The 22290-nt window shown below is 47.2% G+C and overlaps 1 protein-coding gene across 2 annotated transcripts in view; it reads left to right on the top strand.

The window, feature by feature from the left end:
• Positions 1–430: 430 nt before the first annotated feature.
• IGSF11 (immunoglobulin superfamily member 11) overlaps positions 431–22290 on the top strand; it is a 107476-nt gene continuing 85616 nt past the window's right edge. Inside the window, exon 1 of one of the 2 annotated variants that reach the window (XM_075436916.1) lies at positions 431–621. In XM_075436916.1, coding sequence (XP_075293031.1) covers positions 546–621 — 76 coding nt within the window. In that variant the 5' untranslated portion in view covers positions 431–545. Of the gene's footprint in view, positions 622–2574; positions 2630–22290 lie in introns of those variants that run through there. The other variant, XM_075436925.1, reaches the window with a different exon arrangement.

Below are 22290 nucleotides of genomic sequence, written 5' to 3'. Positions count from 1 at the left end.
CTTGTGTTTCCCCTCTCCTGAAGAGCAGAGCCAGGGCGGCTCATACCTTTGAACAGCAAGCCAGCGCTCTTCCTACCGTGCGGCGCCCGGTCCCTTGCAGCCCATCCCAAATCCCACTCGCTGCGTGCTGCCGCTTGCTCCTTCCACGCAGCCGTCGGCAGGGAAGAAGCCCCCCACGCCGCTGCGATGATCCGGAGAAGCTGCGTGGCTCCTCACGCCGGGCCCGTGCGGCATCCCTAGGGATGCAGCGGGTCGGCGGGGAAGCGGGCGGGGTTGGGGGGAACCCCCCGATTTGTTGCGGGGGGGGGGGCGGGGGGTTGTGTGGGATGTGTCGGGACGGGACGCGGCGTGACGGCCGCATCCCGGCGGGTTGCGGGGGCGGCTCGGGGCCGCCAGGCTGCGCTCTCGGGCCGGCCGCCTCTCCCGCCGCCCTCCCCGGGGCGACCGGGGCTCGCTCGCCGCGAGCGGGAGGGCGGGCGGTCCCGGGACGGCGGCGGCACCGCCGCCACCACCACCGGCGGCTGCGGGGAGAGGCAGGGCTCGGCATGACGCGGCGGGGAGCCGGCGGCGGCGGCGGGAGGTGGGTACCGGTAGCCCTGGCCGCGCTCCTGGCCCTGCGAGGTGAGTGCTGCGCGGGCGGAGCGGGGCGCGGTACCCACGGACGGGGCAGCGCCGGGGGGGTCGGGGAAGGGGATGGGGCGGGCGGGGGGGACCCCCCCCCGCCCGCCCCATCCCCTTCCCCGACCCCACCGGCGCTGCCTCGTCCTCCCTGAGCCGGTGGGGAAGTTTTTGGTTGCGGTCCCGCCGGTGATGCTCGGGAATGCGGCGGTGGGTGAGAGCTTCTGCAGGCGGGAGCCGCTCCGCTCGGCTCCTTCTGCTGCCTCTCCTCTGCATCGCCATCCTTCTCGCTGTTGTTATGTATACATATATATATATGCACATACATTCTCTTCACGGTGCTGTAAAACTTGCTCTAAACTGGGTTTCCCCTCATGCTTAGTTGTCTGGGCCTAGCCCCTTGGTAAGCTCACCTGGGCGGAAAACTCTGGTGTATCCTTCAGGAACTTTCTGCGGAGGTGGTGACAGGCTGCCCGGAGCCCTCGGTATCCCCCGGGGGGGCTTCCCCTGACCTCCTCCTCCCAGGTGCATGGCAGGGTCCCACAGCTCTAAGATGAGCGCCTACCCCTGGGGCTGCGGAGAGACCCAAACCACGCCATCGCCTCCCGCCCCTGGAAGCCCTGCCGAAATAAGGTGCGTACCCTGGTCCTCTGTGTGTAGAGGGAGCAAATCGCATGTGACAGGTGCTGCTCACATCACTTGGCGCCTTGCTGGAGAGAGCACCAGGAGGTGCTGCCGTAAGGGCAGCAGAAGAAACCACGAAGTGCAAAATGTTCGGACTCATCTGTTGATCAGGTGGCAATGCCTTCTTTCAACTAATGCTGAACTTCAGAGCAGGCCTGCTTGCTCAGTTATGTTCTACTGAGGTGCGCAATGTAATTTTTTTAAGGTCTGCTCGTTTGTGCAGAGGTTCGCTAAGCAGTTTTGCAGAGCTCTGCTCAGCAGTGAGCAGTGCACAGCTCCGCTGAGCCAGCCGGGCACTGCTGCTGGCTACCTTCGCTGCTGGGAAACTGCAAAATCTGCTGCAAGTGATCCCTGAGAGAACAGGAGGACGGTAAGAAATGAAGGGCTTTCCCACTAGAATGCCAGAGATGTCTCAGCAAGGTCTGGATAAAACTTCCTCGCACTCTGGATCTGGATGGAGTCTGCTTCTTGGGTAGCCGTGCTTGATTCTCATGGCCCTTTGAGGAGCTGCAGGCTATTCCTCCCTGCCCACTGAGAAACAAGTCTTGTGATGGACAAGATGAACTTGTCACAAATGCTTTAGCCCCGAAAGCACCCTGAGCTCCACCCTCAGAAAACACTCTGGAGTCTGAGTCGCATGCGTTAACTGGAAATTGCACCTGCTGACCAAAGAGATGAATTATGGGGGAGGGAAGTTTCTTAGCATTTAATTGAAAGAAATATCCTCAACTGTTTCACACTTCATGCTATTTGTTTACTTTTTGTACTTGTCCCTGTTTGGAAAGTGAATTCAATGACTTTCAGGTTCTCAGTGCCAGAATTTTTTGTCTGCAGGCATTGCAAAGGTGTAACTGTCTAAGAAGTTACTGTGCCTGCTGCCATTAGAGTCATAGAAGTGATGAAGCCTTTCGCTTGATGTGATATCCCTGGAAAAACATGTATCGGTAACCAGATTTAAGGCTACAATTAAAGGGGTGTTTAATTATCTCTTTAGGCAAAAAGATTGACTCAATATTTAATTTTATTTTTTTGGTTGAGGGCGTGTGGGGACAATGGCAATGGAGACAACTAAGCACAGAAACACATCTTTCCATAAAGTGTTTGTCTGCGATAGTGTAATGTTTTTTCTTGCACTTTCCTTTAAGGCTTGAAGATTACTGGAATGAACCACCTCTGTCTCAAGCTTGTTTTTTTTCTTCTTGTCTTAGGAACAGTCTTTAGAAGATGGTAGTACATGAAAATAGCTGTGGTGCAGAGTTACATCTGTGTTACACAGTATGGCCATATTTTCGGTGGTTCTTGAATTGGAAAAGAAAATCCCGATAAGGTATAAGGAACAGACGTACACTCGTGAAAGCTGAAATAAAATTGGGAGAGCTTTTTCTAAACAACATTTGCGGAACATCACTACGTGTATTTCCGCTCTGAGTTGTGAAGTCTGGTTAGGAAGAGTGATTTTTTTTTTTTTTTCCTTTTTGAGGCTTTAGATTGGTTTAGAAGATAGAGAAGAAAAACGATGGGGTCATATGCAGAGTGATACCTATATAAAGGTGAAAAGTTTAAAAGTTAAAGGATCAGAAGCTGTAAGAGTGTACAATCAGAAGAAATACTTAACACCAAACAAATGAAAAGTGGTGGGGGAAAAATGGTCCCTGGAGGTCATTTTGTCATTCTCACGCTTTATGCCTATGATAAAATACAGTCAGGCTTTCTAGTGGAATGTCAATCAAGTATTATAGTCCCATTTTCTTAAGTTGTTTTTCAATTTGTAGAATGGCAATGTTTCTTTTTAACCGGATCTAGATGCCTGCTTTGTCTGGGCCTATAATACCCGTGTTTAATGCTCCTGGGTCAGGGGCAGCGTCTATCTATTCCCTCTAAAGCATTGTAAGTGTAATAACTTTTGCAGAAACAATATTTTTCAGGCTCCCTAGAGAAGTTTAGGGAAAGATAGGAGGGAATTCTGTTTAGAGCTTGGAAACCAAACCTGTGATTGCAAACCAATCCTGCTACGTAGCCAGGAATAGTATACTGCAAATTGTCAAATGTGTTAGAAATCACACATCGGGTACAGCTAAACTGCAGAACCAACTTTTCTTTTTTAACTGCAGGGTGTTTGGATCCTGTGACATAGTATTGCAATAGGTGAGGTGTCAGTGTGTTACAGTCCGTTGCAGCTGGATCTTGTAAGATCTGGGTGGGTGGGGTGGGTGTGCCTGGCAGTAGTGCATCAGTGCAACAGTAGGCCTGCAGCTTTTCACACAACTTTTCTAGTCCTCACCTGAAATCACCCTCCTGGCAGTCTGAGGTTATCGCAGCTGAAACTGAGTGTTTAAATTCTGGCCTTGCAGCACCCTTGTGCTAGCCCACATATCATTCCCTGCCCTGCACCAGGTCCTCAGCCCTAGCAAGAGAGGACTGTGGCAGTCCCTCGCTTTTCCGTGCTTATGCATTTTTGTTTGGAACAGATTGCCATTTGTGTCAAGCTGTGTGGTTTTGTGACGTGTAGATAAATCATTTTGCTTGTGACCTGACCTTGGTCCCCAGCGGTAGGCACAGATGCATTAACTACTTCTTGCATCTCTGAAGTGGGTGTCCTTCCCTTCTTTTGGAAACTGATTCTGTATCTCCGTTTCATAAGTATTGCCTCAAACCCAGTTTTCTTTTGTAAGATTCCTTTCTCTGAGGGATCTCAAAGTGCCTGGAGAACAGCTATATTTAGCTGCTCACTAGTAACATGGATATATAAAGTATGGTATAAACAACTCATTAGGAAACTTAGAAATCATTTTTCCTGCCTTCATTGGGGAGCTTAGTTTTTATTTTTACACCAATAGTACAGATGGAGAAAATGAGGCTCAGAGAGGCTTTGTGAGCCACTGAAGGTCAGCGGATGCTGTTAGTAGTCGTGAGTGTCTTGGTCCAAACTGTAACCACAGGAGAACGCTTAAATTTATGCAGCAGGTTAAGCAATACTGTAATGGTACTCTTTAGGGAAGTTCACTAATAAATTGTGGTGAGTCATCTATATTTAGCAGGATGCTACTATCATTGTGCTTTTTAAGTAAAATGCTTCTAACACAGTTTATTTCAGGGAGAAGTGCATGCACTGAAAATCTCTTCTTTGTAGTTTTCTCCTTGTGGAGCATTAATGATGCCTTCCCTTTTGTAAATGTCCAGAGAGAAATTTAGCTCCTGGTTGTTTAACAGACAGTAGAGTAACAAAGCCAGTTCTCTGGTTAATATTACCTTGTGTTTTCACCGTCATTTACGAACATTAATGAAGAATCTCCAGACTCACTTTGTGAGAGCGGTCGGTTTGATTTGTAGCGTGGAAAACTGAGGTGTACAGAGATGAAATGATTTGCTTGCTGCCCGGTGGGACATCTGCCCAGCCTCTCCTGTAGAGAAGTCACAATTACAGGGCACCCGGTCGTAAGCCACCCCACTTTTCTCTCACAAATGCTTCATGTCTTATGCACCAGGGAGAAAGCACAATATTATTAGTTATGCGCAGTGAACCGTTGTGAGGTTTTTTATTCTTATATGTTTTAATCTCTTTGGTTTTGGATGTCACTTTTGTCCATTCTGGCTTCTGTCTTTATTTTCATTGCTTCAGCTGAGCTGAGGACAAGTCTTCTGTTCTGAGGAAATTTTTGAGAGGCTTTCTGTCTTAGGTCAACCATTATTGTGTTTCTTTGTGGAATTGTATGGTTATAACTTGGAAAAAATTACCCCAAGTAAAAAGATATTTTTATGTGAAAAGTCAAAACTTTTCTTCCCAAAGATGCTTGAGTTGGATGTTTCTCTATTTCTGACAATTTTTTCCTGTTTTTCTTGTGAAACAATTATGATTTTACAAAACACCTCAGGTTTGATAAGGTTTGGTTTAATGGAAGTATCGGCAGTTAACGCCTTAGTGGTTGCTATTTTTTTATTTCTACAGGGCATTTAAAAACAACAATTATAAAAACCAATGTGCAGCAATTGGTGGTATCTGTGCACAGTCTCTGTCTGTTATTTTTGCCATCTAGACACACGTATGCAAACACCATGTACATGCATGTGGCATTGCCTGTGTCCTTTCCTTAGTGTCCTACAGCACAATGAATATTTGCATGAAAACAAGCGGAATATAGACTATGAAATAAGACAATTTTGTATTTAAGAAATACAGCCCTTCCTGTTAATCTTTGTTTCCCCTTCTGGAGCAGTCACCGGAGAAGTCAGAACAGGACTAGCAGATTGAGCTCAGTGTCTTCTTACCCGTGCATGTGCAGAGCCGCAGCTCTCCTCCTGGCAGCACAGCAGTACTCGAGCGTTTGCAGATCTGCGTGAAGTTAGTTTCAGGTGTAATTTCTGTATTGGAGGGATCAGATCGCTTACTTAGGGATAAAAACTTGTGCGTTTTTTTGCTCACGTCCACACAAGTCAACCTAGCTATGAGAATGTGAGCTAGATTGTGTTTCGCAAGCATCAGCAGGAGAAAGCTGATGTTTGAGCTCTACTTGCTTCCATCTGGGCTCCAGTTGTACTCAAAATGCAGAAGCCAGGAATGCTATTTCGAGGGGGGATGTTTACAATGTGTGGTGCTTTTCTGCAGCAGCCTGTCTAAGCAGCGCTGGGTCAGGTCAGACCGCTGGCCTGTGGTGGCATGGCCAGCGCTGGATGCTATAACAGGGGGTGCCGAAACCCCCACAGTGAGCAACTGGTACCAGACGTTTTCTAACAGGGAGTCTGGTGCCACGCCAGGGCTACGCGTTGCCCTAGGAGGAGATTGGGCTGCATATTGCTCTGGACTTCAAAGTCTGCTCAAGCCAATTTGCTCTTAACTCTCTCAGCACAAGGTGCCCACCCTCTACTTCCTTGCCGTAAAATGAACGAGGTCATATGTGTTCCTCCTACCACTACAGAGCGAGTAAAATGTCCCCTCTCCTTTCCTCAGGGAAGCCCCCTCTGCTTGCAAAGTAATAGCAACAAAACTTGCCCCCTCGCCAGGAGCGAGGTAGAGCTGGGGTGACCCAGCCTCTTCTTGCTGCCTGCTCAGGTATGGGGGGCTGGTTCGCAGTCCCCCTTGGGAGCCCCGACCTCAGCCTCCCAAACGGCATGGGCTGTGGGTGGGCTGCACAGCCTCAGCTCTTCCCCTGCCGGGGATATAAGCAGCATTTGCTAGGAGCAAGTGGGTTGGTACACCCTCTCTGCATGCGCCCTGGGAAGATTACTTCCTAATGCTTGTTAATTAGAAGTTGGCTAATGCCTGAAAGCATGAGGGTGTAGTGCTGCTATGTTTTTTTCTTTGCCTTTTTTTTTTTTCTCATTCTACCTGACCTATCTGTGGCTTTTCCCAGTATCCTTATAAATGCGCAGGCCTCTGATTTCTGCTGAGGTCTTGACTTTACAATAACACGGGCTAGTCATTCCTGGTACTTAATTATGGGTTGTGTTTAGAATAAGCACAAAAAGAAAAAACAGGGAAGGAAAAGAAAATTGGAATAGTTTCCTTATGTCTGGTCACATTTTCCTCTCTTCAGTTGCATTGAATAACTTTTGCCTTTCTCTCAAAAAACAAAAAAAGGCAGCACCTGGTTCACTTCAGGCCTGTTTGATTATTTCTTTCTATCTAGCTTGTCTCCAGATTAAATTGTACCCATTTGAACTGTGATTGACCAGTAAGTGTTATTGACTGGTGAACGATGAAATCTTTCTGTGCTTTCTGTATTTTCAGGTGTACCATCCAGAAGCAGCTGCAGCAGTTGTAGCTGAGGATGCTGCTGTCAGTGTTCAGTGTTCACTTCCAGCATGTTTTTCAGCCTCTGACTTCAGACGTCCCAACAGCTTGCTTGCTTTTTTGACCACCATTCTATGTTGAACAGATGTTTTCATTGAGCCGTTCACAGTGATACCAAGATATTTTCCTCAAGTGATTACATTTGAATTAGAGCCCCATGGTATACGAGTAGTTCAGATTATTCTCTCAAGTTCTTATTACTGTCCATTTGGTAATGTTGAATTTCATCGCTGCCCACTTGCCGAGCTTTGTCAGATCCCTTGGAAGTCTCTTTCAATCTTCTTTTGTCTCAGCCAGCCTAAATCACTTTGCCAGCTCCTAGTCTCTCTTCCAGATATTAAGAAATAGATTAAACCACACCAGAGCTGGTATGAAACCTGGGGGTAATCCCTTGTAATCAGGGACAGGGCAGGGACAGGGGGAGAGGGGGTCCCGCGCCTCTGAGCCTGGGCACCGAATGGTGGGGCAGCAGCTCTGGACTCAGCCTGAACCCCAGTGGCTGAACCCCACCGGGGGGGGGGAGGCAAGGGGGGATGGGGCTGGCGCTGTATTGGCATCCTGCCCAGAGCGGTTTAGTGGGTGCGCTTTGAAGTGACTGAAAATTAATCACTTAGTCCTGTCATTTTCCTTCCAAAATTTGAGTGGATTGAAGGAGCGCAGGTTTCTCTGAGCAGAGATCAAGTTGGCTTTGTCTCCTGTTGTGTACTTCTAGGGGCTTGGGGAATTTGAACGGTTTAACTGATCCCCACTGCAACTTCCAGGTTAGCCTGTACTCTCTCTCAAGAAAAGCATTGCTAACTTCAACAAACACCTGACTTAGCAAGAGCTTGCGTGTCTTTTCTAGCAACGCAGCCACTTGAGAAATGCCATTCTCCTACTGTTGAGCAGTTTAGGCTTGTCCTTTGAATATACTGAAATGATTGTTTGGTTTTGAGACTTTGACAATTTGGCCTTCAATTTTATTCTCAGCCCTCCTAGCTACCAGCTTATGAAGGAACTGCTTAGACTAAATGACTTCTTGTTCCTTTTGTTTGAGCGTACAATGTGCTTTCTTGCTTCTCGGCAGTCTTTTGTTCAGGGGCACCGAGTACCTTTGCGGTGGCGGTGCTGAGATTGCTGCAGCACACCACCATACAGAGCCTAACAGCTTTAATTCCCCGGCCTTTGGAGTTAGGCTGTTTTGACCATTTTTGCTTGTAATTGCCTTGTCTAATGTTGAAGAGGTATGATGCAAAGTTGTGGTACTTCTTCTCAGGGGGATGTTAAATTTGATTATTTAGCGGTCGCTGTTACTTTGTGACTCGGGTTGCTCTTTGCATCAATTGCAGTATTTTAGCTTCTCAGTGCCTTGGGACTGGCTGTTCCAAGCCCTACCTACGTTCTTTAAGACGCTGCAAAATTGTAACCTGCAGTGACACTTAGCTAATTCCTGCACGTGTTGCTGAAGTCGCTATTTTTCGCTCTTTAACTTTGTTATTCCTTTGCTTCCACTCCACGCCGTGCGGTAGATAGTCCCTTTCTTATCAGGAGGCCATTGGTAAATCCAGGTTGCTGTAGTGAGATTTGGCTTTTCTCCCTCTTCAGCCTTGGCTATCTAGATGGGACCTGTGCATTACTCCTCTTGCAATTTGATGTCTCTGCCTTTTGCCCGCACTGGATTTCCAGGCAGGACATACGCTGTGATGAATTCTGTGACAATGAGACGTTGGACATTTTAACTGTTGGTTAGCTTGGCTCTTTCATCCCTATCATGCACTGTATAAAGCGCTTATTGCATCATCTTGTAGGGAATGGTTCACTGCAGGCTTCAGCATCAGACCTGAAGTCCTACTTGGAGCCTTTTGCTCCAGCTTCACACCGCCTGCTCTGATCCGTGTTCCTGTGCGGTCTGTCAGCATCAGCTGCACTCTGTGAAATGTTTAGTTTTGAAGCGATATCTCAGAAAATACAGTCCTGCTTTTTGGTTAAAAGGTCCTTGGGTGCTTCTGCAGGGAACACTCCGGGTTCCCCGGGGTCCTGTGCATCGCTTGCTCTGCTGCCTCTCACCACCCATGCCAGTGAGGGGGGCCTGAAGCCCCCTGTGACCCCTGGGGAAGAAGAGAGGGGTGGGTGGCAGACCTTGTTGTTTTAGGGAAGCCCTGGGAGAGAAGGTGCTGCAGGGCACTGCTGGACTTGTGTGGCCACTGGGCTGCTTCCATGGCTGAGCATGTGTTTGAACATTGTCTGATGTCTGAACGTCTCGGTTGGTTGTGGAGCAGCTAGACTGCAAGCCTGCTTGGCTTTCTGGCTGCGTGTCGGGATCTAGTGGCTCGGAGAGGTTGAGAGGACCTTGGCTACTTGGCAGAGGGACAGAATAGCCTCAGTCTGTCTGCAGAATCGTCATGACCTTGGCTTGTCAAGGGCAGCCCTTCCTTTTGCCCCTGAAACAGCTGGTGTGCCCTGGGCCCCTATTACAGGACTCATCCGCAACCAGCGCCTCCCTCTCCTGCACTGGACACAGGGTGTAGGCTTGTGTTTCTCAGCTGCACGGAGTTGCAGCAAGACTGCGCTTTGCTTGTTCTTTGGGGAACAGTCCATGTTAATTAGTTCTTTGGTAGCTTTTTTGCATAGTTTCATCTGTTCTTGCTGCTCTTGTCCCTATTCCCAGTGGCTGCTTTTTTTTTTTTTTTTTTTTTTTTGGTAAAACTGCGTTTCGGCTGCCACATTGACAGCTGTTTATCGACAGAATAGGTACAGCGCAAGCCGGCTTCCCCCACCCACCCTGGTCCCCATCCTTCAACCCTCTTCCACTAACTGCCCCCCTCTACCCTCCCTGGGAGCCCCAGCCCTAAGCCACAGGGGCGAAGCGGAGGGGACCGCTACAGATGAAGGGGGGAGCTGAGGCATCCCACCGCCACCGGCTTGTGTTGCATCCTAATTGCAAATAGCCCTTCTGGCGTCAGCAGTTTGTGGGAATAACTGACAGGAGGTGCCGGCGAGGTGCTGAGTCAGAGCGAGGTGTGCTTGCCAAGTCACTGCAGCAGAAGGAGCCCGCTCGCCTCGTGTGGAGGGAAGCCAATGGACGGTGGGTTTCCTGGCTGCCTTTTGGGCTTCTTTCTTTCCCTTTTCTGAGGCTGCCATTCAGCAGCAGTGATGCTATGCATGTAAGGGAGAAACCGGGCGCTGGTGGGTGGGGGGGGAGCTCTCTTTCTTTTTTTTTTCCTTTTTCCTTTTTTTTTTTTTTTAGCTTTGAGCACTGGGGATTAGGAGATGTGAGCTCTGTTCCCACCTGCTGCCGTTTTCATGCTCCGAGCAAGTAGAGGGGGTAGAAAACACATGTTGGGGGTCATAGACAAGTGAGTGGCCCTAGTGACAGATTGATGTCTCCTGGGTGAGGAAAAGGAGCATGTGGCACCCTCAGATGGGCAAGGGGGATAGCTTAGCAAGCCAAAAATGCTGCAAAACAAAATGACTGAAAAGGTGTTTTGTCTTATCCTTCCTAAGGGTTGCTTCTGGTGCAGTGTCCTACTGTTTGTTTAGGGGTTTGAAAGGAGTTGTTTGACATGCAGGAAGATGAGTGCTTGTCCTATATACATCAGCACCCGATGGACCTCCAGGTCAGGCTTGTGAGAGCTTTGCCATTTACTCCTGACCTTCTTAAGTGTGGCTAGCATCAGTGTTTATACCATAGCTGAATTTGTCCCAGAGATCTGGATCCTTTCCTTTTCCTTGCTCCAGGGTGACTTTGGACATCTACGTCTTTCTTGCCCTCTGCAGCACAGGGTACCGTTTTCCTGCATCGGACAAAAGTTGGTAATTGTTTGCACAGTGATCTAAATATATGTGTCTGATGTGTGCTGCCTTTCTAGCAAGGGTATATTACTTTTGCTTTGAGTAACCACTTTGTGGAAGGAGACGAGGAGCATAGAGAGGGAGGCCCACATAATTTTCCTGAACCTTTTCTTTGCTGTGCTCCACCCGCCCACGTTTTTAATGCTAATCTTTGTATAATCTATCTCTCTGCTGACTTGGGTAACAGCCATGTTATCTAGATCAGCATGCAGCTGATGGGAAAACTGAGGCCCAGAGGTGAGAAGTGCCTTGCCCATGGTCATGCAGGAATCACACGGCCAGCTTGGGGTTGGAGCCTGCACCTCCTGATTGCCGCCCCTGTGCTTTCTCCAAAGGAGCGTGCTGCCTGCCTACTGTTATAGTCAGTGGCCTGCTGAATATTTTCCTTCCTGAGCTTTCATGGCAGTAGCTCCTGGATGTTCATTGATTCTGAGTCTTTAAAGAAAGTTTGCAGCAACTAAATGGAACGTGGTTGTTCTCTCATCCTTGCCTTGGCCACTTACACAGTGAAAGTCACGCACAGGACCCCTGGATAGATGGCACTGGGGAGGGGGTAGCCTGTACGTGATGTCTGTCCTGCTTGCCTCTGCCTGGCTGCCTGTTCACATACTGTGTGCAATCTGCGATGCTGATGGAAGCCTTAAGCTATCTGTGGCTTGAGGATGTTTTGGAGCAAGCCTTGCCCCACGGGGTTCTGCTGCGAGACCAGCCGGGGATAGCTTAGCACTTGGGCTTGGCTCAAGAGGCCCAGGATGATCTGCTGCGTGACTGGCCTGCCTTCAATTTGTGTTTCTTTGTGAGTTTTGCAATGGATGGTGGAGATGTGCTAGCCAGGGCACTGCTATAGGGAAGAGTGGACCTGGTCCTCCTGTGTCTGAAGAATTGGCTTTGTTGCTCAAGGAACCTGAGTGTCCATATGGCCAAATGCAGCCCTTCCTCCGTATCTGCTCTCTACCCATACTGTGCCTTCACTCTGGAAATGGAAAAAAAAAATAGAGCATTGTCTGTTACAGTTGGGATTTTACAAGGTACCTATGGGAATTAAGTACGCAATTCCCTCAGGTTCATTTTAAAAAGCCTAGCTGACATGAATTTATGTTGAAAATACTCAAGGAGAGGAAGCAGTTATGTCAGCAGTGCCATAGCTATTCTCCCTGTGTTTGATGTAGCAACTGCTGTGGTAAAACCTATTTTGCTTTTAAGGTCTGTGGGTCAGGAACTGGGACCAGAGTCTTCAGGAGGTCTCCAGTGCGAGTGGACCCTGTGCTCTTGCTTCCTCTGGCCCTGTGCTGACAGTCTTTTAAAGCACTCAGAAGTACTGTGGAAATACTAGTGTGTAATAGCACTGTGCGTAGCGACTCTGTGCTGGGGCTCGATAAATGCACCTGATGTCCACTGGGCCAAGGAGTAAGCCTGCTACGAGTCAGTCAAGGATGATGAAGCCCTGCAAAACTGGCTTTTCTTTCATTTCCAAGAAGTAAAAATATGCATGGATGAGGTGGTGTAGTGTTTAATAGCAACCGGTTGCCAACAGCAGCGACAGCATTCACTCTGGTGACAGTTGGGAGGTTATTTTGACAACAGCTAGAACCTTTTTACACTCTCTTCCTCCAGAACCAAATAAGCACAGTTTGCATCAGTTTTCCACAAGCAGAGAAATTTGGTGACAACCATCATAATTTTAATTAAAAGTAAACAAACACGGTATTAAAAAAGAAAACAACTGCTGAGAGACTAAATGAGTAGCAGAGTATAGCTGCCACTTAGCACAAGTCAGGACACAAACAAGAAGAAAAAGATGCCTTCATCCTTGGTTCTGAGTGAGAACCTTTTCTGGGATTTGGTTTTCATGGCTATAGAAAGAATTGTGTACTGTACTTTAAGTTTCTTTATGGACTTTCTTCTTCTGGCCATGTAGCCAGGGCACAGCTGGCAGTTTGTCTTGCAGCTGCAGGAGGGGAAAAGTGATTCCAGGTGGGGATGTTGCTGACCCTGTGATCTGGTGCAGAGCCAGTGGGTCCCAGAGAGCCACTGCTGTCCCCCGCCTGTGATCCACTCCTCGGATCCCCTCGCCCCTTGGCTCTCCAACGCATGCCTCCTGCATCTCTTGCCTTTATGAAAATGTTTACTACATGGCATGATGGACGCAAAAATATTCCCCCTCTCCTCACTGTGAATTTATGTGAAATGGACTCAAATTGTGGAAATCTTATGAAATTAGCCAGCTGTGTAAGATTTCCATTCATTTTTGTTTTGCTCAGAGAACAGCTTGGATTCTTCTCTCAGATTTGAAGAGTTATTCAGCCTTGGAGCTCAAAATCAAATCACAGTCTAAAATCAGACCAGGTCTCCTTGGCTCAGCTTTTGAAACAAAAATGTATTACACTCAAAGTACATTAAAGTCAAAAGGCTGCCTTAATGCAATGATATAACTGGACAGTCAAAATAAAGCAGCACTGGGAAATACATAAGTTAATAATGCCTTGTTATGTATCCTGTATCTTTTATGGCATGATTTTTATAGTCTAAGTGGTAGTAAGATTAGAGGTAGGTGAATAATTTATAGCAAATAATTTATTTAATGAATTCCTCTTCCATTTCTATTTGCAAATTGTTTTTGAACATCCTGTGGTTTCTTTGCATTTTACTTATTTGAAATTACTTACTGAATAGCTTCTACAAATAATATTTGACGTACTGGATGTATATGAACATTTTTTTTTTTTCTGTTTCCTTTTGAGGGGAGCAGTATTTCACCTCCAGGTTTGGCTGTTCGACACTGGTACAGAGCAAAAGTTCACATCATAGTATTTCACTATCCTGACAGCATAAAGTAATTGTTAGAATTAAGCTGTTTCTGAAAGGTATCAAGGGTTAGTTATTGTTTCTTAAAATTATTCAGATTATTGGTGTGGATAGGCAAGTTCAAATTTCACTTTTGCCAGTGTGTGCTAAAAATTGCTTAAAACGTGTTACTTCCATATACATTCACGTCACTAAATTAGAATAGTTACAGAAATGAACAGAAAGATCTAAGGTCCACAGTCAGCAGAGTGCTGTGCATATGCTTGACTTCAGGCGTATTCTTGAATAGATGCAGAAGTGGTAGAGTGGCAAATGATGAATTTCAGCATACGTTTAAATGGTTTGCTGAATTAGGGCCCAAAAATACAGAACAAAGCAAATTTATCTTTCATGAAAGTGAACATATGAGAGAATTTTGTTTCTTTATCTGCAGTTAAGGGGTAGTGTGTCTTTCAGATGGTGGGGGGAGGCAATGGTATAAATATTGCACTAGCTTGCAGTATTTCTGATTTGATCAAATAGAAGACAGTTCATGTGAAATTTTCCACGTGTGCCATTCTGCGCTTTTTTCCCCCTAAATATTGGGATAAATAACATGAAGAATTGAAAAAAAACTCAGCTATTAGTTTTACTTACTATTTTATCTCTATCTTCTTCTTGTAAGATTTCTCAGATTTCAGAATGTTTTCCATATGCTTTCGTTGGTTTATGATCTCTCTAAAAAAAAGTTAATTTGGAAATATTAAATAATGCTTGACAAAAGTGACCCTCACAGGAGAACTTTCTCTGGGTCTGCAAGGGGTAGCTATGAGTTACTTTAGCATCTTAGAAGGCTGTTGTAACAATATGAATTGCAAAAGGTCTAAAGTTTTCTGTGCATATTTTGAAGGCTACACATTATGGAAAGTGATGCTCTGTAATGCAGGTGGTGTTTTGTTGGCCTGCCTGAAAAGCACAGTTAAATAATTTGTTTTGTGGGTTTGTGAACCAGTGAGACCTCATCTCCTTCCCATTTGTGCCTGCAGGTTGACCTGTGTGGAGTCTCTTATGTCTATTAGAGGGTTGAGCATGGCCTGGTCTTTGCCCCTAGCAGAGACTATCTCACCTGTATGTGCTTACCTAGTTTCCTGAAACTTACAGAAAGAAAAGTAATGTCTTTGAAGTCTTTAATCCTCAGTCAGAGGAGGTATGGATGCAGGGGCCTTGTGTCACAAGGAAACAAGTATCTGTGGGCCAGATGCCCATGGGCATATTGAGTGGATTAGCTAGCATAAGACCACAAACAGCTCAGACAACTGTGGTCTGGGAAGCTGGGAAGAGAAAAAGCTGTTTCTGGGTTATGGATGATATGTGGGAGGCAGCCGCAGAAGTAGGCAGTGACTTCTGGGTGAGGAGAAGTGACTGTTCCTGCTGACATACAAGAGCTAAAATGACCTCTTTGGAGCAGAGACTTAAGGGAGTAAGATGTCATTTCTTTTGCGACTGTGGTCAGAAATGTATCCAAGCCATGCTTTGTACCAAAACTCACAAGGACAAACCTGCAAAATGTGGTCATTGGTGAGATGAGGACTTTTTCCAAAGGGAATTTTTTGGATCTCTGGATGCATTTATTACCCCCTAGGTAATGGCGTAGATACTGATCTTGCACACATGGAAATCAGTGGGGCAGTTTCAGCTCTGGTTGGGATGGTGAAGAGAAGGTTTGTTGGGCAGAAGAAAGGAGCTCTGGAGCTGGACTAGGAATGTTGCTGCAGGGAGGACTGGGGAGTCCCTGCACTGATGCGTTTCCCCATCTGTATTCCTGTTTATCAATGTTCTTCTCACCTGCCTGTCCTCCACCGTGTCCTGTCGTGTGATCCCAGCTTCAGGGCTGGAGAGGACCCTGCAAGGAAAGGCTGGCAGTAGAATTCTGAATTTTGCACCAGCAATCTTCTCTCCTCTTTGTAGGGCTTTCTGAACATTAATTGCATAAAATTTATCCAGGCTTACTGCTCATCCCCGGCACCTTTAATGACCCTAGTGATGAACATTGTGAAATTAAAAAGCAATCACCTATACCAAAAAAGATAAACAGCAAATGGTCCCAACGGTTTGCCAAGTACCCTTACACACTACAGAGATGCCTTTAGCAGCAAAATAAGTAGCACTGCTTTAAGTTTACAGGGGCAATAATGCTATATCCTGTAAGGGCTGTGGGCATCCGTATCCATGACAGGAACAGCATCAAGAGACTGCTTGAGGCAATTGCATCTCTGTTATATTGGGACCAGAGCCTGGTCAGCTCAGGAAGGTGGGAGATCAAAGACTGCTTCTGAGTTTAGCTTGGGCTCACTGTCATAGAGCCTTGGGATGAAAATGGCAGAACAGGTTAGTTTGAAAAGAAGTGTGGCTGCGTCTCCATCCAGTGGCTAGTGCTGCTGCTGAGGAGTTGGGATCCGCAGAAATTCAGCTTTATATGGGGAGATCTCTCAAGAGGGGGATGTGGCAGAGGGTAGGCTGCCTTCCTGAAACTGACTTTTACAGAGGCCTAAGATGGATCTTGTCTTCTGCCTTTTTGTCTTACTCTTCAGTGTTATAAACATAGATTTGTTAATAGTAGCAATAGAATAATAAAATAATTATTAACTGTTTTACACTCCCTTGGGAAAGATCCCAGTTGTGCCAACTGGTTCTGCAGTGACTGCTATGGGATGGTGCACAGTTTCAGATCTAAATGTCTATGGCCATACATCATACTCTCTGTGTATCTGTCTCAGTCATCCAGGACAAGTCGAAACAGGCAAAAGGAAAGAAAATAGACAAATTTCCGCATCCACAGCAGCTGGAGTGAACGTCAAACAGATGGGCTCTTCCACCCCGATTATCCTAACCTCCTAAATATAGAAATACAGGCTTTTTATTTTTTTCCTCTCTTCTCCTCTATTTCTTTTTTTTTATAAATTTAAATTACCCGAGGGGGTGGTGTTAGCTCATGCTAGGGCAGTGCTAACGAGTGCAAATAGAAGTCATCTGCTGACAGAGTCAGATCACGGCTTCTGCTCATGACTCTTTCCCCTCCCACTCTGCCCCCACACACATTTTTCCATTGGAACTGTGGGGACTGATAGGAGCTGGAGCTGTCCTCTCTGTGGGGCAGGGAGGGGGGGGTGGTACATATGTGTGCATAAGCAGGCTTTGATTTTAAATCCTGTCTGTGTTTATGCAGATACACAGAGTAAATATGTACTAAAGAAAATAGGTAAGAACTGCATGTCCTCGCCACCTCCCGTAGGTGGTTTGGTAAGTAGATGGGGCAGCTGTACTTCAGCTCACTGGAGGAGTTTGCAGCTTTTTTGATTATCATTGCACAAGCACACTGATAAGTGTTGGGTAGAAGGGTGTCGGGTCTGCTTTTATCCTGTCCCTACTCACGTTTTTATTCCCTACTTTTATTCCCGCATTTTTATGCGGTGTGCAGAGAGATCGAAGGGGGGACTGCTGGCAGGGGGCTGGCTGGCTGTGCCCGAACACCCTCATCCTTTTTGTCCTGCAGTGGCTGACACCAGTAAAGCAGCAGCAAGACAGAGTTTTGTGTTCTTTTTGGACTTCTTTTACTGTACTGAGGACTTGGGTAGGGAAACTCTGCTGTGTGTTTTTTTTTTCCAGTGGGGAAACACAGCACCACTCCAGTGCTGTGTTTTCTATTCATCTTCCAGATTACTTTTCTTCTGCTTTTTCTTGTCCTGAGAATGAATTTCATACCTGTTCTCAGGCTTTTGTTCCTTGCCCAGCTGTGGGAGCAGGAATCAGGGAGAGGCAGGAGGAGGTGCTGCCTTGGAGAACGTGGTAGAGGAGCGTGGACTGAGCATGAGGCCGTGTGTCTTGCCCCTGCACTGTTGGTTACTTGCACCGTGGTGGGTGCAAAAACTTGGGACTTGCTTTTCCCACCTCTAGCAATGGAATGACAGAGGCTTGTTTCTGAGGATGGTGGCAGGGAATAACATCACGTTGGTGCTGTGTTAATATTACGGCCATAACCATGACCTAAGACATATAAGGAAGATAAAGGTTTGCAGCAAAACTGCCCTGAATTGGGACCTAGCCAAGCAGAACGGCAATATTTTTCCCTTGTCATTCTGTACATGGGTGTGTTGTTCTCTGTGGATGTATCTACACTAGCATCAGCACAGATATACAAATAGACTACAAGTAAGACTTCAGAGACTCTGTGAAGAGATTCTTTATCTTATGGGCTGTCCTTCATGTAAGGGTAGTGCATGGTTTATTAAAGCTCTCAGGACTCATTTTGCTTGTGTGCTCGTGCTCTCCTGCAGAAACCCAAACAGTTGCAACCTTAATCTCAGGTGCCAGAGTGCCAGATGTACTATTGGCTTCTGTAGTATCTGCATCTTTCTTGGAGGTTTCCTACATGCAGGAGGTGTTGACAACCATTGGAGGAGGCTGGCTGTGGAAGGCGTGGAGTTTCCACCACAGAAGGAGGCCTCTAAGAACAGGTTCAGCCAGCAGCTGGAAGGGTGACAGAGCTGTAGGAAATCCTGCCTTGGGGCAGTAGGGTGAAGCTTTACCCCTGGTCTTTTCAGGGTAGAGTGCTTCTCTTGTTGCACTGAGGTCACGCAGAGTAGCGTTGTCCGGACTGTGAAGCGCCCAGATGCTGCAGATACTGTGTAGCACAGCTAAAGCAAATGCATCTGGAAGATCCCCCTGGAAACAGCGTGTGTTTGGCGTGGTGGGGGTCTTTCCACTGATAATAAGCCCTACTAGGTCCATGCTCATGTTTCCACTGTGTTGCCTAGAGCCTGGGTCAGGAGAGGCCTGTGCAGCCTGGATGCAGCGCCAGACCTGAGCTGACTTCCACGCGTTTGCTTAGGATCAGCTCTCCCAGATACTGCGTAGAAGGGATCACAGCGGAGAGACGCCTAATTGGCTTTGCAGGAGAGGAGCTTTGGCACGGTTTGTTCACTCTGATTCACGAGTGGCTGTATCAAACCTGGCTGGCACAGCGCAGGGTCACTCGAGCATCTCCACGCTGCGCCCTTGAGTGCTCCTGACCAGCAGCAGCTCAGGGGTGCAGGCACACCCGTGCTGGTTCCGCACGCTGCCTGCTTGGCGAAGCTGCCTCGCTGAGGCTTCGAGCCACTGCGCGCTTGATCTGCCTCTCGCAGCAGCTTCGCCTTGTTCATGATGCGCAGAGCCAGGGCTGGTCGTCCAGCTCCTGACGGGAGCCACCACCATATTTCTGCACTGACGGTGTGGTTAAATCTGCAGTCTGGTTATATCATCTCTAGAGACAATAACAGCATTTTAGCATTTTTTAAAAAATAGTACTGCGATCAAGGAGGCTGGTTGTGCTGCTTGTGCTTAAGGATGCCTGGTCTTTTCAGTTACACTTTTCACATTTTCTTGCCTCAGTTTCATTCTTGGTAAATGGGGTCAACAATCCCACTGACTGCAATTGTTGCCCCCTGAGTAACGGTGATGGTCATGATTTTTATCCTGTCCTTGCTATGAAATGCTTAACTGTCTTGCCAGGTTTTAAAAAGATGGGCTGAATTTTTCCGGTCTCTGGATTCTAGCTCAGACTGACTTCATATGGAAAATATTAGCCACCTCTGTCTTATTTTTAAGAATAAGATTAGGAAGAAAAATGGGTCCCTGCGTGTTTGAAAAGGAAAATGTTTTCTTTTGGATGCTGCCTTTCCACTGTGGTGTGCAGCCAGACCTTGAAACAGCAGAAGTGTGGTCTGTGTGACACAGGTGTGCTTTCTGCCACCTTTGAGAAAATCTACCTGAATTTGGCTAGATAAAGAACCTTTGAAAAATTAAATCTGATCATCCACGTGCTCAGCAGAAGCACCACAGACTTTAGTAAGGAAAAAGCCTTTGAGTTTTCACCCCCTTGCAGCTGTTGTGTGTGATGGGCCTGTGCCTTGTTCTCCCCCCCCCCACCCCCAGCATGTAGACCATACTGAGCAGGTGCCAGGAAGAATCCAGACCTCCCCTACAGACGCCATGAGCTGAGCTTGGGCTAGTCTCCGCCAGTAGGAGCGGGGTGCAGGTCCGTCTCTCCCTTACCTGCTTGGGGGACTTCCTTTGTCATACATGGAGGTGATGGAGGAGCAAGCCACCCTGCTTATGTTCAAGCAGAGAAGGAGCTGGTAAGGGAGGTGACCAAGGTGAGGGGTGCCTGGGGACAAAGGAGCATGATAAGAGTTGGACTTGCACCAAGGGAGGGTGGGGAGAAGGGAGGAAGCAGAGCCAAATTGGACTTGTTGGAGATGGGAACTCACTGGGGTTAAGTCACATTGATGTTGTGCCCCCCAAGCCTTCTCTGCTTCAGGCTGTTCCAGCTCTCAGCCTCTCCTGTGGAAGACAAAGGTTGCACAGAGAGATTGAGAGTGGGAGTGGGGCTTGGCGAGGGACCCTGTGGCCTGATGAGGCTCAGAGGAGTGGGGCAGGATGAGTCTGGGAATGGCTGGGCAAGCAGACCAGTGTCCAATCCCAGAGGAACTGAAAAACTAGAGGAATTTACTTGTGAAGGTATGGCATGCTACACCACTGAGCACCTGAAAAACTTCCACAGGGACTCAGAGATTCTATCTTCTGTCTGGGACTTGAAGGAATACTGTAATTAAAAGCTGCGGTCACATAGTGTAAAGTCAGTGAAACAGAGGATTAAATATACACTCAGTTTCTGTCTATCCCAGAGTTTGAAATAAAGAGGAACGAAGAAAAGTATGTGATATATTTACTTGTTTGTTTGTTTTAGTACATGGTCAGCTACATTTTAGTAGTGCCAGTGGATATTGCATGCAATGCTGTTGCTCTTCTGGCAGCAGCTGGGCTGAATACCTCAGCTGTGTTGATGCTTGAGGGATTCGATAATTTGCTTATAAACTACCTTGGTGAAGGCTGGTACTTGCACAGCAGGGTTAAAAAGGAGATGAATTAACATAACAATCAGGTAATAACTATTAATAATTGTTATATTAGTAACAATAAACAGCAATGAATTTAAAAAATTCAGAGGATTTAGACCTCTGAAGTAGGTTGCCTCTTTCATCCTTTCCCTGCAGGTATATTATATTCCTGAAATTTCTCCTGTCACTTCTGTGCTGAGAACTCACTGGTGTGGTGCTCATTCACTGCTGATTTGAGGTTTGCTGCTGCCCTGTTTAATGGGAGAAGTGTTTTGGTGCAGGGACCTTTCAGCAAAACATGTTGTGGGACTTCTGCAGTAGAAGTATTTCATCATTGTTGCTGGCAGTATGGGCAGAGTCTGTTTCTTCCTTCGGGAAGACAAATGGGAAGGAAAAGGAGAGAGATGACTCTTCGGTAAAGTAAATGGCTTTAGGTGATGACTGAAAATGTGGAGAGGCTGGTGGACATGAAAGGGATGGGCACTGAATTTCCCCAGGAGCTGCACTTGGTGGGCAGCACATGTTTGTTACCCGAGTGGAGGAATCGCACCTGGGGTCTCTGGCAGCAAGGGCTGCCAGAAGTGGTGGGTGAGCTCACATATGCCTTGTTACCTGCGTTTCTAGTCTCTCCTCCGGCATCGCAGCACCAGGGGAAGAGGAGCCACTGAGGGAGGTGGGGATGCCACTTTCCCTGGCAGCGGTCAAAAGATGCTCTTTGGGCATTTGTACTCTTCCCTGTTTTTGTTTTTATTCAGAAGAGTGGAAGCTGAGGACAAAACGGTCTCTCAGCTGGATGTGATGTGTGTTTTGTGGAGGCTGTCTAACTCAGCCTTTTGCAAAGACAGACTGCTGCCAGTTCCATTAGGCCAAATATAAGACATTTGGGTGCCTAAAGCTGGACACCTGCATTTGTACTGAGGCTCTTCAGGAGCAGTCACCTCCTCTTTGAAGTGGGAGTGACTTTCTTGGGAGACTAACGTTTAGTCCCAAAGCAGATGCTGAAGGTGTTTTGTCCTGCTGAAGACTAGACCTGGAGTCTCTAAGGGATTGGGGGCCCCTTCCTTTATGACCTCAATACCATGAAGGGGTTGGTCTAATTCACACGGAAATGACTTCCATAACCTAAACTTAGACCCCCAACCTACGCTAACTCAGCAGGCTTTTGCTCAGAAGCCCTCGTTCAGAAGCAAAGTAGATGGTGGTGTGTTTCGGGGCTTGGGTAGGGAGCAATTTACACAGCATGAGGGGGAAAACAAGAGGGAAACTGAAGTTCCTGAAGCGCCTTCCTCCTGCCTTGCTTGATGCCTGGGGCTGCAGCAGGTCAATTAGACGCGAGCAGGGAAGCTGCTCAAACATAGTGCTGATAACAGTTGCTGGTGTGTTCTCCCTCCCTCCCTCCCTCCCTCCCCACTCCTGCTTCCTCAAAATGGAAAAAAGGTGCTAAGGCTCGTGAAACATATGCCAAGATCACTGCACCTTATTGGCTCCAAGGAGCTGGCCTCCTGCTGCTGAGCAGGGTCTGTAAATACTTCTCATCATGCAGGGAGCCTGTAGGGTTTGGTTGTCCTCACGTGCCTTGTTGCTCCCAAGTCTTCGTACAGGCTGGTTCAGTTGCATGAGTGATTGGGAGGTGGCTCTTCACTGTGT

The sequence above is a fragment of the Opisthocomus hoazin genome, chromosome 1 (genome assembly GCF_030867145.1).
Source record: "Opisthocomus hoazin isolate bOpiHoa1 chromosome 1, bOpiHoa1.hap1, whole genome shotgun sequence".
Taxonomy (NCBI): domain Eukaryota; kingdom Metazoa; phylum Chordata; class Aves; order Opisthocomiformes; family Opisthocomidae; genus Opisthocomus; species Opisthocomus hoazin.
The sequence above is the reverse complement of the archived record's forward strand: the minus strand, read 5'-3'. Positions and strand labels throughout refer to the sequence as shown.